Here is a 17,047-nt window from a genome sequence, read left to right as displayed (position 1 = left end):
AATTTTAAATAGATAGGTAACTGAAGTAGAAAGTAATTCCTCAAGCTTAAAATATTAGCCATTAAAGGCATTAATCTTATTTCTACTGCCTTCATCTTATGCATTTAATTTGGATTTGATCTTCACAGTTTTGTTCAACACAAAGACGAGAGACCCAGCAGACTCAGCTATCCTAGCTCCAGCACCTTCATGTTAATCTAGTAATCTAGTTCTGACAGCTTTTTAACAGTAGTACTCTAGCAGTATATGATGTGAGATTCAGTCACACAGAGCGCAGTCCCTTCCAAGCCAAAGCTTGTGCAGGAGTCAGATGCGGAAGCCCAGGGATCCTGTCGTGATCTTGCCAGGGCACCGATGCAGCCACTCAAACCACCCGGCCTTTCCCAGGTTACACTCTACTTAATGTACATTTCCATGTCCCCACCTTCCTATTGTCTTGTGCCTGCCTTTTGCTAATAGACTTTAGAAACTTGTAGAGGGAAGATCTTAAGTGTTTAGCTCTCACAACCAAGACAGTACCCACCATAAAGGAAAAGTCCTGATGGATGTGTGATAAAGTAAAATCCAGGCAGGCGCGCAGGATGTTTGTAATCCTAGTTACTATGGAGACTGAAGAAAGAAGTGCTTAAGTCCAGAAGTTAAGGATGAGCTTGGACAACAAAGCAAGACCTTGAATCATACAGAAATGTATATTTTCATACACATGTACACACATCTTAGTGGAACACACTTAAGGAATACGTAGTATAAAATTCTTCCTGTTAAATTCATCTGAAGGTTGCCAATGAGTTTGTCTTCTGGCATTTAAGCAAAAAGGCTCTAGAGTCAAGGTTGCCCTGGCCCAGTTCTAACATTCATCTGCTGCACTTACTCTGTAACTTTGAATTCATCCAAATTTTGCAGCCTAATTACCTGTAAATGAGGACACTAAGTATAGTACTTTCTGGATGTTCTCCTGAGCACTAACCGTAGGCTGGCACAGAAGTGTTGCTTTATGTTACACCTCAAAGAAATATGTCTCATTTAAGAAATTAAGCTCAATATTGTAACTGTGAGCTTAATTTGTCTTTGCTCATCCAGTGTAGTCTGTTAGTCTGTATTAAGATTTACTTTTCTTTCTTTTTTTTTTTTTGACTCATCTTTACACTCTGCAAAGCAAAGATGTGTATGCCAACCGTGCACTATAAAGCCTTTGCTTACTACAGTTTAAAAGTATAGGTAGAAGATTCAGGATACATCGATTTGAATATACTAACAAGCTCACAAAACAACAAAAACAAAACAAGAATTAGTACATGCTACACAGAAAGTTGAGTACATTAGTAATCTGGACCTGTATAATGCAACACAAATATTTTTAAAATATTTACCATTAATTTGACTTTGTGATAATAAAATAAGCCAGCCATGGGTGTTGTAATGTGTCATTTTAGACAGTATAACCAGAAACACTTCATTCTCTGGGAGCTCAGCGCTATATTGCTGGTGTTCTGATTTCTGATGAAAATATTCTTGACCCGTGAAAATGGAAGGTTTCCCAGGTCATTCCACTCACTACCTTTAAGTCTGGGCAGTTTCCTTAAAATAGGATGATAATATACCCAATACTTTTTCTCCTGGTGGCAGCAAAATTCTAGCTGAAGGCAGAACTTTTTCCTAAATGTAGCATAGCGTGGACGCAGTGCAGTCTCTCGGACATCTCTCCATGTCTTGGTACTCAACAAACCCGGAAAGAACGCTGAGGGGCAAGCTCACTCTCAAGAGATGACTGAAAAGTTATGTACTAATTGTGGGTCTCGAGCCACAAGAAGCAGCGCGGGGCTAGGAACTGTGGCGCTGCTGTGACGTCATTTCCGGGCGCCTGAGCCTAGAGCAGACGACAACAGTTTCCCGGGAAGGTGAAAGGAATTGCTAACATCTAGCGTCCTTGAGGCTTTTTGCTTTTCGCCAACAGACACTTCGTCACCTAGTCCGTCTGGAGAGGCTGGGAGCGCAGGACTCGAATCTGCGAATAGTTCCTTCCCATCCCAGTCCCTGCAGGTCCGCTTTCCCTTTTAAGTTTGCTTTTGATTCTAACCCGTTTTGCCCATTCCACACGTTTTATACTGAGAATGTTGGAATGTTTAGATTTAGTGATGGCTGGTTTTTTGTTTTGGTTTGTTTGTTTGTTTGTTTGTTTTGAGGGGTGGCAGTAGGGAGAAACATTTAGGAAGAAGCTTAGGGTGGTAAACCTGTTATAAAAAGTGGAGGTGAATCCAAAGATTGGGTATTTACAGTTGTCGTTGCCGAGATTTCGTGAGGTTTTTGTTTGTTTTTTAAGAATAAGCTTAATGAAAGGACTTGTTTCCAAACTACAAAATTAAAGCTTGATTGGTGTGCCTTTATTTTAATAATCTGCCCAAAGGCTGTACACTCTTTCTGGGAGAGGGGCCCCAGGAAATGGGAGGCCTTTGTTTTTCAACTGTACTATGTGCGATTATTTTTTAACACTTAATTTTAACGTCATTTTAAATAGGACTGTCCACATAACTATTATTCAATAATGTTACCAGTTGTATAAAGTGCAGGTTGAACATTGTTTGCCCAGAATACCTGAACCAAAGTGTTCCAAATTTAAAAAAACAAAAAACAAGAAAACGAATTGGGGAATATGTGCCACATACGTGACCAATCTGAGGATGAGACCCAAGGTTGAACATGAAATCTGAGTTTTATTTGCATCCTATAGCATAACCAAGGCAATTCTGTGTAATGTTTTTAGTGTTCCTTGTGTTTCCACTAACAAGTCAGGCAAGTAGAGGAGTTTAGAATTTCACCTTAGGAATGGTCAATTTGGAATATTAATATTTGTATGTTTTCCGTTTTTCTCTTGCAAAACCCAATTTATTTATAGTCAGTGATTTCTAGGACCTGTATAAGATTTTGATAACTTTTAAAAATGTTACTATAATTTTGTAAGGCAGTATACTTAAAGGATAAAACGAATATTCATTATTTTTTAAACAAATCGCAAATGAAGTTACAAATAATATTTCTGTAATTCTCTTCTAGGAATTGTTTGTAGAGTAGTAAGTATGCTGATATTAAATAAGACAGCAAGATTTTTTTCCAAGCCATTGAAGAGTAAAGTTTATGGACTTTTAAGAACTTTCCGTGTTCATTCCGGAACACGTTTTCCTCATAAACTAGTACTGGGAATTGAAACCAGCTGTGATGATACAGCAGCTGCTGTGGTGGATGAAACTGGAAATGTGTTGGGAGAAGCGATACATTCCCAGACAGAAGTTCATTTAAAGTAAGTATGGATTATTTGGGTCATTTCTTGCTTTTTTGTTTGTTTGTTTTTTCCTTTCTTTCTTTCTTTTTTTTTTTTTTCTTTTCGAGACAGGGTTTCTCTGTGTAGCCTTGGCTGTCATGGACTCACTTTGTAGACCAGGCTGGCCTCGAACTCACAGTGATCAGCCTGCGTTTGCCTCCCAAGTGCTGGGATTAAAGGTGTGTGCCACCACGCCCAGCTTCCTGCTTCTTTTAAAAGAAAAATTACACCATTCTTCATTTATCATGTATAAAAGACAAATTTTAGGAGCAAAATTCTTATTCTGTTTTGTAAAACCACTATGTACCACCATATACAGCTATGCCTTGTGGAGTACACCTTTAATAACAGAACTTCAAAGGCAAAGGCAGGCAGATATGAGTTTGAAGCCAACTGCTGCCACTTAGTTGACTTTGTCTCAAAAAGAAAAAAAAAAAACCCAGAAAACAAAACCTGCTGGAGAAATATCTCATACCTTGTCTTGGCTTTTAAGGCCCTCCACAGTTCACAGTAAGGTCTCAGCTTTTGCCCATCCTGATGACAAAAAGAGGCAAAAATCATTCCCAGCACTAATAGTTTCTCTGTTTTTTCTCTCCGTGATGCCTTCTTCCTGCATATGTGTCTTATGGTCTCATCAGCAGTCCTAGGAAAGCATCACTTGGTAGCTGAAAAAGAACCTATTAACATTTACACATAGAACTTGCATAGTACTTAAGACACTTAGTTGTATTAAAGCACAGAAGGTTTATAAACCCGTCTGTTGCAGAGGAGCACAGGACAAGTAACTTACATAACTGCACTAGATATGAACTGCTAAACATACCTGGCTTTAGCCAGCTGTTGTCACTCAAGGGTAAGACTTAAAATCATTAGTTTCAGAATTTTCAAAAGGTGAAAATCCGTGTTTTTTATATAATCTCTAGTTTTTGGTTTTGTTTTTAATTATTAGCTAATTCAAAGCACGTTGAAGTACATCTCTAAGTTGCCAATTTCCAGTGTTTGATGAATGAAAAAAAGTTTGGTTTTTTAGTATTAGTTAGGAAACTACTTCATCCTCTCTGATTGCTTTTCACATCAGAAAACAAGAAGCAGTTTCCTTAGTAACCTGGAAATAATTTATGGAGGAAATAGAGCCTGCAACAACATACTATGGTAAATGGACTGAGTGGGAATTAATATGTCCAGCAAACTACTAGAAGGCCCTTCTGTCATATAATGCACACAGACTTACAAAGAGAGCTACCAGTGTAAGGCAGCATAAAGTTAATACCAAGCAATAATTACCGTGCTGTGGACATTTTGATTTTATTTTTTTTAATGTACTGAACTTTTGACTGTTACCTTCACTGACAGGCCTATTCTGAGCATATCAATGGTCTAAATTAGGCTCATTCTGTATCACTATGCCATGCATATTTTCTTTCTAATCCTTTTTACAGTTTATATATTTGTTTGTCTGGTCATAATCTTTCCTCCAGTCAACCCTAAGCACTGATAATGAAGTCTCTGTCTGTACTGACCACTGTGCTACTCTGATTGCCTTGCTAGCACAATGTCTGCTTCATAGTAGAGATGGAAATACTGCTTTCCGAGTGAACATGACCAACAAAGGCAAAAAGACAAAAACATTCCACTTAGCCAGGGCGCAGGCCACTTGAGTGGGACGCTAGACAAGTGTGTTCAGTGACACCCTCGGCAGGCAGTACCCCAGGCACGGTGAGTCCTGAATGAATATGATGATGAGCTGTGCCGGGTTAACACACCACTTCAGTGGGTTTGCTCCCGTGGGTGAGCTGGTGGCTAGGCCCCTCCAGTGGGTGAGCTGGTGGCTAGGCCCCTCCAGTGGGTGAGCTTGTGGCTAGGCCCCTCCAGTGGGTGAGCTGGTAGCTAGGCCCCTCCAGTGGGTGAGCTGGTGGCTAGGCCCCTCCAGTGGGTGAGCTGGTGGCTAGGCCCCTCCAGTGGGTGAGCTGGTGGCTAGGCCCCTCCAGTGGGTGAGCTGGTGGCTAGGCCCCTCCAGTGGGTGAGCTTGTGGCTAGGCCCCTCCAGTGGGTGAGCGGGTGGCTAGGCCCCTCCAGTGGGTGAGCGGGTGGCTAGGCCCCTCCAGTGGGTGAGCTGGTGGCTAGGCCCCTCCAGTGGGTGAGCTTGTGGCTAGGCCCCTCCAGTGGGTGAGCGGGTGGCTAGGCCCCTCCAGTGGGTGAGCTGGTGGCTAGGCCCCTCCAGTGGGTGAGCTGGTGGCTAGGCCCCTCCAGTGGGTGAGCTGGTGGCTAGGCCCCTCCAGTGGGTGAGCGGGTGGCTAGGCCCCTCCAGTGGGTGAGCGGGTGGCTAGGCCCCTCCAGTGGGTGAGCTTGTGGCTAGGCCCCTCCAGTGGGTGAGCTGGTGGCTAGGCCCCTCCAGTGGGTGAGCTTGTGGCTAGGCCCCTCCAGTGGGTGAGCGGGTGGCTAGGCCCCTCCAGTGGGTGAGCTATTGGCTAGGCCCCTCCAGTGGGTGAGCTTGTGGCTAGGCACCTCCAGTGGGTGAGCTTGTGGCTAGGCCCCTCCAGTGGGTGAGCTTGTGGCTAGGCCCCTCCAGTGGGTGAGCGGGTGGCTAGGCCCCTCCAGTGGGTGAGCGGGTGGCTAGGCCCCTCCAGTGGGTGAGCTGGTGGCTAGGCCCCTCCAGTGGGTGAGCTTGTGGCTAGGCCCCTCCAGTGGGTGAGCTTGTGGCTAGGCCCCTCCAGTGGGTGAGCGGGTGGCTAGGCCCCTCCAGTGGGTGAGCTGGTGGCTAGGCCCCTCCAGTGGGTGAGCTTGTGGCTAGGCACCTCCAGTGGGTGAGCGGGTGGCTAGGCCCCTCCAGTGGGTGAGCTATTGGCTAGGCCCCTCCAGTGGGTGAGCGGGTGGCTAGGCACCTCCAGTGGGTGAGCTGGTGCCTAGGCACCTCCAGTGGGTGAGCTGGTGGCTAGGCACCTCCAGTGGGTGAGCGGGTGGCTAGGCCCCTCCAGTGGGTGAGCGGGTGGCTAGGCCCCTCCAGTGGGTGAGCGGGTGGCTAGGCCCCTCCAGTGGGTGAGCTGGTGGCTAGGCCCCTCCAGTGGGTGAGCTGGTGGCTAGGCCCCTCCAGTGGGTGAGCTGGTGGCTAGGCACCTCCAGTGGGTGAGCGGGTGGCTAGGCCCCTCCAGTGGGTGAGCGGGTGGCTAGGCACCTCCAGTGGGTGAGCTGGTGGCTAGGCACCTCCAGTGGGTGAGCTGGTGGCTAGGCACCTCCAGGCTCTTGGCCACTTTCCTAAAGAATGGGAAGGGGCTCACATAGATTCACAAAAGCAGCAAACCAACAGTGCAGGTCATAAATGGGTACACCGTCAAGACTGGCAGTGGGACACTTGGGCAAGAGGACTCAAGATTACTGTTCAGGGCTACTTTCATGGAATTCAAAAGGAGGGATTGATGACTCGGGGCAGGGTTTGGGTGGTTGTTTATTTTGATTGATAGATTAGATCATATAGTAATTTTCCTATTGTGTATGTCCTCTTCCATAATGCATCTGTTTTGATCACACACATGCCCAGTTATGAACAGGCATAAGATGGTAAATAGGGGCCCTCCCTAAATGGATTTTAGAGCACAGAGGTTTTCATCATGACTGATGTACATCCAAGCCAGTTCAGGCTGGCTCAGCCTTTCTATTCTAATTCTGGGATGTTGAGAATACATTTGAATAAAAAGTGTCTGACTTTTATTGTTACAGGGCCATGGAAATTTTTACCATCGTTCATATAAAGAAGTGCAGATAGCCCCATATAGATTGGGGATCAAGCAGGTTCTGAGGTTGCTAAGTGCATTGTTTAGAAAGGGCTGCATATGCATAGTGGGTACAGGTGAAGGAACTAGGCTGCCAAATACATATTACAAGGGAGGGTGTGTGTGTGTATAATCCAAAACCAGGTGGGGTCTCCCATATCTGTGCATGCTTGCCTCAGGCTGATGTTTAGTTTTATAATCTGGCTTAGCACCTCACATTGAGACTGTGTGTATTTTCAGCGTGCTTGTCTATAAAATCTGGGTAATCATAGTGGCATTGTATTAAACGTAAATAAATGTGAGCTCTTTTAGAGAACATGCTGCAGTTTTTGACAAGTATAAAAGGTTCAATAGAATCTAGCCATTAGCAATAGCACTTGTGTTGCTATCAATACTGATAGTGAATGGATCATTGCACAGCAGTGTAGGAACTGTGAAAGTAAAGCACTGCCCACTAGCATCCCTTTCTTCCAGACCTCCCTCACTTCTTCCTCACCACTTCACATCCAGGTCATTCATCCATTTGTTGTAAACATAACCCTCAAATCCTGCTTACCATGGCGCTCTCCTTTCTCAGCAGTTGAGTCCAGCTCTCCATGGCCCCTGGCCTACACTCTAACTTCAAAGGTAAATGGTTTCTTCCCTAATCATCTGCATTCTCTATACAAGTTAAAATATGGCTATAAAATGTTTTCTTATTATTTGAGAATAAAGCCATACTTTTACTCCTTGTTTGTCTTTATTGTTTAGCATAATTTCTATAAAATAAATACCAAAGGATGCAGAAATGGGTATAAGACAGAAGGAAGAAATGAATGGGAGGAAAGGACAGGAATTCAAACTCTCAAATTCCAATTATGTAAATACTTTGAGATGAGACAAGAAATAAGTCAACAACAGGTTGTTTTCTAGTGTTTTCTGACATCACAATCTGTGATGTTCTCCAAGAATCAGAAGATGCAGCTGGAAAAGTAAAGAGGCTTTGAACTTGGTGATGGCAGTGAGAGTGTTACTAAACTAAATGTTAAGTGTGGAGACAAAAGTAAAAATGAATGCTGAGGCGCAGTGAGATGAGTCGTTAGTAAAGGCCCTACTGACCTGAGTTCAGTTCGTGCAACTCCACGTGGTAGAAGGAGGACACTTGGCTTCTGACCCACTTCCCATTCACCAGCTTTCCCATAAATAATAATAATAAATGTAATCCACAAAGTGCAAAGTAAATTATATATTAGACTTTTAAAAAATGAGCCTTGAAACTGATATGATTCTAGAATACTGCTGCTATTAACAGATGAGAACTATCAAACAAGTATATTTAAATAAGTTTTTAAAAAGTTATTGCAAAATGCACTTGTTGAAATAAAATGATTTCCTTACAGTCTCATTTCCTGAAATATATATAAAGTAGTAACTAATTTACTGACTGTTGTCAAGATTTTCGTATCTGTGTATAGAGACCATCCCACATGCACTTGCAATGTCAAGTATTTTTACCATATTTTTTCGGATTATAAGATACACCCAGTTTTTAGAGCAGTAAAACAGGAAAAACAGCAATTGGACCATAAGGCACACCCTAATCCCTCCCCCCCAACACACACACACACACTTTTGGTGGGAGGAGTGTGTCTTATGGTCTAAAAAATACAGTAAATTATGTGTGAATTTTACAGACCCTGTTGCTTCTCAGACTGTAAGCCAGTTCCTATATTTGTGACTGGCCAAGTTCCACTTGTTGTTTCCCCTTCTAGAGACGGACTGCAACGCCTGGGTGTATTAGTCAGGCGCCTTACCCCTGAGCTGCATTTCCAACCCTCCCTGATAATTCTTAACATTTGGAGTGATCATCTGCTGTCCCGCATAGACCCAAAATCTCAACTGCTAACTCAGAGCACCAGGTTCCCAAACTTTATTTTAGGATTGCAAGCTATCTCCTGTCCTGGTGTGACCTCAAGTGCAGTGTGTTTAAAAATAAACTCATCTTTACAAAACCGTCTTCGTATTTCTCACTGTTAGTATTTTTTCCTCTCAGTCATCCTTACCAAATATGAGTCATCTTTGATGCCTAGGCCCTTCATATTATTTTATCCAGTTTATATATAGTTACTTCAGACAAATACCTCTTGCGCTAATTTCTAGAACTCTCCTCGGGAGACAGATTTGAGCTAAATCCACTTTTACCCTGTTCTTCCTTTGTTCATGACCTCTTTGGAATGCTTTAGAAGACTGTTCTCAGGGTGTCATTCATCAGAGATAACCCATAGGGGCTTTGAACACAGCATGAAAGACACAACAACATTGAACTCTTATCAGTCTTCCACTATAAAGCAAATTTTACCACACATACTAATACAGTGGTTCAAGAATGCCTTCCAATGTCACATTTTATCCTTTCCTAATTTCTTAAAGGCTATCTTTTTGTTTCAGAACAGGTGGGATTGTTCCTCCTGTAGCTCAGCAGCTTCACAGAGAAAATATTCAACGGATAGTAGAAGAAACTCTTTCTGCCAGTAGCATCTCTCCAAGTGACCTGTCAGCTATAGCAACGACCATCAAGCCAGGACTGGCTCTCAGCTTGGGAGTCGGCTTAGCCTTCAGCTTACAGCTCGTAAATCAGTTGAAAAAGCCGTTCATTCCTATTCATCATATGGAGGCCCATGCTCTTACGATTAGGCTGACCAATAAAGTAGAATTTCCTTTTTTAGTTCTTTTGATCTCTGGAGGTCACTGTCTGTTGGCATTAGTCCGAGGCGTTTCAGATTTTCTGCTTCTCGGGAAGTCTTTGGACATAGCACCAGGTGACATGCTGGACAAGGTACTGTTCCGGAGGTCATTCTCCTTTCCTTCTGTTCTGTCAGTCAAATAGCAGTTTACAAACTACTTAACTAGGTAATCCTGAGCAGCACCTGAGTAGACTGAAAAACTATTTTTTAAAATTACTGCAAATTTTTAAAATTACTGGGTGGGATAGCAGAATAGACTACAAATTCAAGGCCCAACCTCTGTTATTTAGTGGATGTGAGGTAAACCTGGGCCATGCAGCAAAGTCTTAAAACTCCAGAGTTGTAGCCAGGCATGGTGGTACACACCTTTAATCCTAGCACTTGGAAAGCAGATGCATGTGGACCTCTGAGTGTGAGGCCAGCCCAGTCTACATAGTGAGCTTCAGGGCAGCCAAAACTACATAGAGGAAAACAAAAGAAAACAAAAATTCAAAATTAAGAGTTGTATTAACTTTTTAGGGTTTCATTTTGCAACGCTTGCTGGACTCAAAACTCCCAGTGATCTCCCCTTTCAGCCGCCCATGTGTTGGGAGTCACCACTATGGCTGTCTCAATTTTGTCATTTTTAGTCATTTAATAAAATAGTAAGAATTTTACATCTCTATGTAAAAGCTCAAATAGTTTTCAGGTACTACTCTATATTTAGTCAAATACTTCATGTGAAAGTGTTTGGAAAACCACTATGCTACAAAAACAAAGATATACAGAGATTGGGGCAAGGCATGGCGGTACATGCCTTTAACTTCAGCACTTGGGAAGCCGAGGCAGGTGGTCTCTGAGTTCAAGGCCTGCTTGGTCTACATAGTTCCAGGCCAATTGGGGCTATATAATGAAACCCTATGAGTTTCATTCATTTGTTCACAATAAAAATTAATGTGGAATTCCCATGTTCACAATCAACTGCAGAATTGCTAACGTCACAACATTTTGTGTTAGTGGTATGGAGCCTACTGCCATATATAAACCAGCCGAGATCAGAGGATGAATAGGACCCTTGCCTGGTTTGTTGGTTGGTTTTTCAAGGCAGGGTAGAACTTGCTGTGTAGGCCAGGCTGGCCTCAAACTCAGAGATCCACCTGCCTCTACCTCCACAGTGCTGAGATTAAAAGGGCCACCACCACCCAGCCACATTCTTATTTTCAAGGTTTTTCATTAAATAACCATCTTCAAATTCAATTTTTCAACCTCTGCATAAAAGAAATGGTATATTCAGGATTCTAAAGTAATATTTGAATTATCTTTATCTCTTATAGTTTCAGAATGTGCACCCTGTGAATCATTTGAAAAATATATTTTTTAAATGTTATTACATGTATTGACTTGCTTTTTTTTTTTTTCTTTTTGGTTGTTTTGTTTTTCTTTTGAGACAGTGTTTCTCTGTAATAGCCCTGGCATAGACCAGGCTAGCTCAAAATCACAGAGATCCACCTGCCTCTGCCTCCCAAGTGTTCGGACTAAAGGCGTATACCACCACGCCTGGCTTGACTTGCATATTTTGAACCACCCTTACATCTGTGTGATAAAGCTAACTTGGTCACTAGTCATTCTTTTTAAATTTTCAGTCAAAATATACTTTATGAACAATATTTTTAATGTTTGTTTTTAATAGGTGGCAAGAAGACTTTCTTTAATCAAACATCCAGAATGTTCTACAATGAGTGGTGGGAAGGCTATAGAACATTTGGCCAAACAAGGAGATAGATGCCATTTCACTATCAATCCACCGATGCAGAATGCTAAGAATTGCAATTTTTCTTTTTCGGGACTTCAGCATATTATTGATAAGCTAATAACACACAAGGAAAAAGAAGAAGGCATTGAGAAAGGGCAAATCCTGTCATCAGCTGCAGACATTGCTGCTGCAGTACAGCATACAACAGCGTGCCACCTTGCAACGAGAACACATCGTGCTATTGTGTTTTGCAAACAGAGAGATTTGTTGCCTCCAACTAACCCAGTATTAGTAAGCCTTCTCATCTCGTTCCAGTAGGTTATTTGTCTCTAGGAATCTAGTTGACTTTATTTATGACAAATAGGTCCCTGTATCTCATTGTAGACAATGTTAAATATAGAATAAAAACAATGTTTAGCCATTTCGAAAGTAGATAAAACATTTTTATGGAACATATCTATAGCCTGTGTAGAAAAAAAGAAAACCCAGGCTATATTTTTTTTGAAATGTAGACAGTGTACAATAAAGAAACCAGAATAACTACTATGGTTACTATTTTTAGAAAAGCAGGCTGCTCCCTCATTTAGTGAAATCCCTTTGAATGTGCTTACAAGTTTGATAATCTTCCTTTTTAATAGGTCTTAAATCTTTGAACAGTAAAGTTAATCTTTTCTTAAGAGCTGGGTAGCAGAATGACAAAAAAAATTTAAAAATACAAAGTGCAATATTATGATTGCAGATGTTGCAGAGACACTTTCTGGTAGTAAAATATTTTAAAATGTTAGCAATGAATACATGCTGACATTAGCATTGTGATTACTATCTGCAAATTTTTACTGTGCAAATAATATCACTTATTGCTTAACCCCAAATATAATAGTTTCCTCTTGAATGAAGCTGGTTTTGTTCCTTGGGATTATTTAATAGCTTGTTTCATATTTATATGTCTTAGCTGTTAATACGCATCTTCCCAATTCTTTCAGGTTGTATCTGGAGGTGTTGCAAGTAACTTGTATATTCGGAGAGTATTGGAAATTGTAGCAAATGCAACACAGTGCACTTTGTTGTGTCCTCCTCCCAGACTGTGCACTGATAATGGCATTATGATTGCATGGTAAGCCACAACATACATGATTTACTTGTAATCGTCATCAACATCGTATACTCAGTTTTCTTCCTTTGGATCTTAAAACTATTGATTTTGTTTCAATGATTTTTATTAGGAATGGAATTGAAAGGTTACGGGCTGGCTTGGGCATTTTACATCATGTAGAAGACATCCGATATGAGCCAAAGTATGTATTACTATTTATCATATTTAGACAAATCCTATTATAAAAGAGAAAGCCTTGAATATCTCATATATGAGTTTCTGTTGACCTTCTAGTGGTACTAAAGGAAGATTACTGGTTTTCATGAACATAGTTGAGAAATAGTTGATAAATATTTCTGCTATAGAATCAAATTATAAAACTTTCATAAAACTTTTAACAAGCTATATGTGAGTTCTGGTCTATTTCTATAGGCCATGAATGAAGATGATATATTGTCTCTTACCTTACCAGAAAAGAACACATTTCAGGCATGGAGAAATGGCTTAGTGGTTAAGAATGCTTACTGCTCTTATGGAGGACCTGGCTCTGTGTCCAGCATTCACATTGTGGCTCACAGTCACACTTAACTTCAGTTCTAGGGAATCCAACATCCTGATCTCCGTGGGCTCCTGCCTACAGAGGGGGTATGTACATATACTCAGATACACACACACACACACAATACTTTTTGTTTTTGTTTTTTAAGACAGGGTTTCTGTGTTAGCCTTGGCTGTCCTGGACTCACTTTGTAGACCAGGCTGGCCTCAAACTCACAGCAGTCTGCCTGCCTTTGCCTCCCAAGTGCTAGGATTAAAGGCATGCATCACCACGCCCAACCCACATAAAATATTTTTAATAAAAGAACAGAAACCTTCTTCATGAGATGTACTTTTGTATTGTTTAGTATTATCTAAAGACAGTGTGTTACCAAACTTAAAGGAAAACATGGAGATAACATTCAGATAGCAGACTGGCTTGTGACTCTACCCTATAAGCAGAGATGAGAATAAAACGGAAAGCACCCTTCACTGTGAGCCTTATTTCCTCTCTCAAGAGCAATTTTTAGTTTTCTATCAGGTTCTGTTCAAGTTAGTCAGGAATAGTATAGGACAAGTTTCATAACTTGACATAGTTATGTTTAAACATTGTTTCTTCTGATATTTTGAACTTCTCAGCACCAGAGAGTTATGCTGCAGAAACCACCGATTGTTAATGTGGATTGTGGATGACCAGAGTTGAGGTAGTGTCTGAAGGAATCACTAACATTGTTACTTTCCCTCAGAACACTCTGGCTGGTCCAGTTGTGCCCCCTTGTGGCAGTGTCGAGGCTGGGTGGTGGCTTTATGGAGCTGGGGTCAGGTTACGTGAGCAGTATCATAGAAAAGCATAACCTTGGTTTCCTTCCCTTACTGAGGAAGAACAGATGGCAGAGGTGCAGAGCTCCAGTCTAGAAGCGCAAGGGCGAGTTGAAAAGGACCAGCCAACTTGTGAGCACTGAACAGTCACGGAAACCAAGGGACCTGCAAAAATATAAACCAATCTAGGCTTGATTTTATGTGTTAAAATGCTATTACCATTTTGACCTTCGTAAAATATTACTGGCAGTGGCATCTTTTGTTCTTTGTGCTTCATTTTAAGGGTTATTTGTCCTGTTGTTGTTGTTGTTGTTGTTGTTGTTGTTGTTGTTTGATGGTTAGTGGAATCCAAGGTTTGGCATGTGCATAAACAGACAGTCTACCATTGAACCATTGTACTTCATACACCCAGCCTTTAGTCGCTTTAAATTTACTAATTTGGAGTACTTTAGAGAGGCAGACCTTGCAAGTATACCTCAGAATGAAGGTTTCTTGTGAATGAGGTGGAGTCGTATTGTCCTGGTTTGTGTTTGTGTAGGAATCCTCACCACCTATGCTGACTCTCCATTACTTCCTCTGTTATCCAGACTCCAAGCAGATGATGTGCAGAAGTAGTTATGGGGGGTGAAGCAACTATAAAGCAATGTGCTCTGATTTTTCATGCAGATGTCCTCTTGGAGTAGATATATCCAAAGAAGTTGCAGATGCTGCCATAAAAGTGCCACTATTAAAAATGACAATTTGACTTGTGATTTTTAAAGGTCTCTACAGGTAATATTTCAAACAATAAAATTAAGTTTGGGTGTTAAATATGTTCATTAGGCATCAAGACTTTTATTACACATGCGTATATACATATTCCTGTAAGGAAACATGCCAGTGCATGCATGTGTGAGCGTACATGGTAGTAAGGAGTCATTCACAATCCAGGTGTCACACTCGGGAACGCTCTCAGCCTCCTGTGAGAGCAGCACTCTCATTGTCCTGGAGCTTCACCAGTTAGACTAGAAGAGACTCCCTCCAGCACCCCAGCGCTGGGCTTGTAAGGTCACAGTCATACCTGCCACTGTTGAACACTTTCTAGACATTGAACTCGGGGCCATGTTTGCAAAGCAAGTGCTTTATCTAGTGAGCTGTCTCCCAGGCCCAGGACTTTAAGTTCCTTTCCTAATATCTTTTCTTCTGAAAGACAGAAACTTTATGTTACAGTTTTTGGGGGGAAAAAGAATTTATTAATGTTGGCAGGTGGGGAAAAAAAAGACCTTGGAGGTGGTGATGGCACATGCCTTTAATCTCAGCACTCTGGAGGCTCTCTGAGATTGAGGCCAGCCTGGTCTACAAAGCAAATCCAGGACAGCTAAGGCTACACAGAGAAGCCTTGTCCTGAAAAACAAAAGCAAAAAGTCCTTGGGAGAAATACAGTGGATCTTTTCATTGTTGGTCCCTTATGGTGGATTCTACATCTATAGCCAATTTTTTATGACTACTACTACAATAGACTGACTTATTTAATGAGAAAGAAATTTCAAAGGCCAGCCAGGTCATGGCTGTGTCTAACCATAGCCCTCTACGTCCAAAAAGCTTGACCAATAGAACGTGTATTATAAGTTAATAAGTTCTCAAGTGTCATGATTGGAAGAGACTATATGCTTTTAAAACTTTGTCTAATCGGGCCACATACATTCACATCCGTTATATTTTAAACTGTATTTACTAAGATGAGAATAAGTGAGACAAGAAAGGTTTGTTTGTGGTAATTACCTTTGAATTTGGTATTGCAGATACTGCACGTTTTTTTGGGTTTTTTTGTTTTTGTTTTTGTTTTTGTTTTTTTCCTGTCTAAAGTAACTGCATGTTGTTTGTGGTTGTAAGCATAGTATCACTGGGGCTAAAGACATGGCTCAGTTGTCAAGAATAATACTTTTTTTTTTCTTACACAGGACCCCAGCACCCACATGGTAGGTCATTAACTCAAGTTCCAGGGAATCCAGCACCCTTTTTGACCTTCACGGGAAGCAGGCACACCTGTGGAACATGAATATTAAATTTAAAAATATATAATAAATCTTAATATTTTAAAAGAACAACATTCCTTATGCCACTGATTTTGCCACTAGATGCTTATTTTGTGCCCTTACTACTGAGCCAAGTTGCTAATTTTGTGAACTTTCCAATCTTTGGTAACATGTTTTATTGAAAAGCTATAAGGTAAAGATAAAAATGTAGCATAGAACAAAGACCCTTTTCAGGTGACTCGCTTTATGTTTATTTGTAGCCTTCAACTCTCTCAATCCTCCTGCCTCAGCATTCCAATGGTAGACTTACTGGTATACACCACCATTCTTGATTAGAATGGAAACATTTCTTATTCTGTTTTAAGCTAACATTCTTCTTAGAAAGTTCCATAAGTTATTCTTTTGTTCAATTTATAGTCACCCATTTTCTCCTAGAAATAGTGCATCTGGAAATAGCCATTATTTAAAGTTGCTTTTTATTCTTTGTTGTTACATTGCTGTTGTGTGACAGGTAAAAGCAGCAACTAGTTCATGAGTTCACATTTTACATTGGGATTTGAGTTTTGTTTATGTGATTATAAATTAACAGACTATGTTCCTGTGGCCACAACTATCAGTACACGTAAATTATGGAAGATTATTTACCAAATTTATATTATGAATATATTTATAATCTATATTTTGAAAATATTAAAAGTTGTTCCCATTGCTATAATTATGCATGTATATCAAAATTACTCTGTGATACAAATAAACTAACAAAAATGAGTGAATCCTGGAAAGCAACCATATCTTTAGTCCTTTGCGAGCTTGGCTATAAGGACCGTAAAGAAAAGGAGAGAGGAGACTGGAGTAAGGGAGAAACACTGGACTCTACTGACAAACTTGTGCCAAGGTTACTTTTCAGTGAAGCTAAGAGGTAGGCAGCTTCCTGAAACCAAATGGGGGTTTGTTATTGTTTGTTTGTTTGTTTGTTTTTTAATTTAATATTATTTTTAATATATTTTATTAATTTATTCATATTACATCTCAATTGTTATCCCATC

The 17,047-nt window shown here is 41.0% G+C and overlaps 1 protein-coding gene across 6 annotated transcripts; it reads left to right on the top strand.

The window, feature by feature from the left end:
• Positions 1-1,664: 1,664 nt before the first annotated feature.
• On the top strand, positions 1,665-16,774 carry OSGEPL1 (O-sialoglycoprotein endopeptidase like 1). 6 transcript variants are annotated; one of them, XR_014779016.1, is made up of 9 exons: positions 1,665-2,040; positions 3,052-3,295; positions 9,510-9,897; positions 11,475-11,828; positions 12,521-12,651; positions 12,761-12,832; positions 13,103-13,275; positions 14,653-14,757; positions 15,927-16,774. XR_014779016.1 is itself a non-coding variant. In XM_084780757.1 (9 exons), the coding sequence occupies exons 2-7, from the start codon at positions 3,075-3,077 to the stop codon at positions 14,729-14,731; spliced, it is 1,245 nt and encodes a 414-aa protein (XP_084636883.1). In that variant the 5' UTR covers positions 1,665-2,040; positions 3,052-3,074; the 3' UTR covers positions 14,732-14,757; positions 15,927-15,944; positions 16,262-16,774. The 6 variants fall into 6 exon arrangements, 4 of the variants coding, with proteins under 4 accessions (XP_084636883.1, XP_084636882.1, XP_084636885.1 ...); XM_084780757.1 differs by lacking the exon at positions 13,103-13,275 and having other exon boundaries at positions 15,927-15,944; positions 16,262-16,774; XM_084780756.1 differs by lacking the exon at positions 13,103-13,275.
• Positions 16,775-17,047: the final 273 nt, after the last annotated feature.

The sequence above is a fragment of the Acomys minous genome (genome assembly GCF_964271855.1).
Source record: "Acomys minous genome assembly, chromosome: 4".
Lineage (NCBI taxonomy): Eukaryota > Metazoa > Chordata > Mammalia > Rodentia > Muridae > Acomys > Acomys minous.
This window is presented reverse-complemented; position numbering and strand designations above follow the sequence as displayed.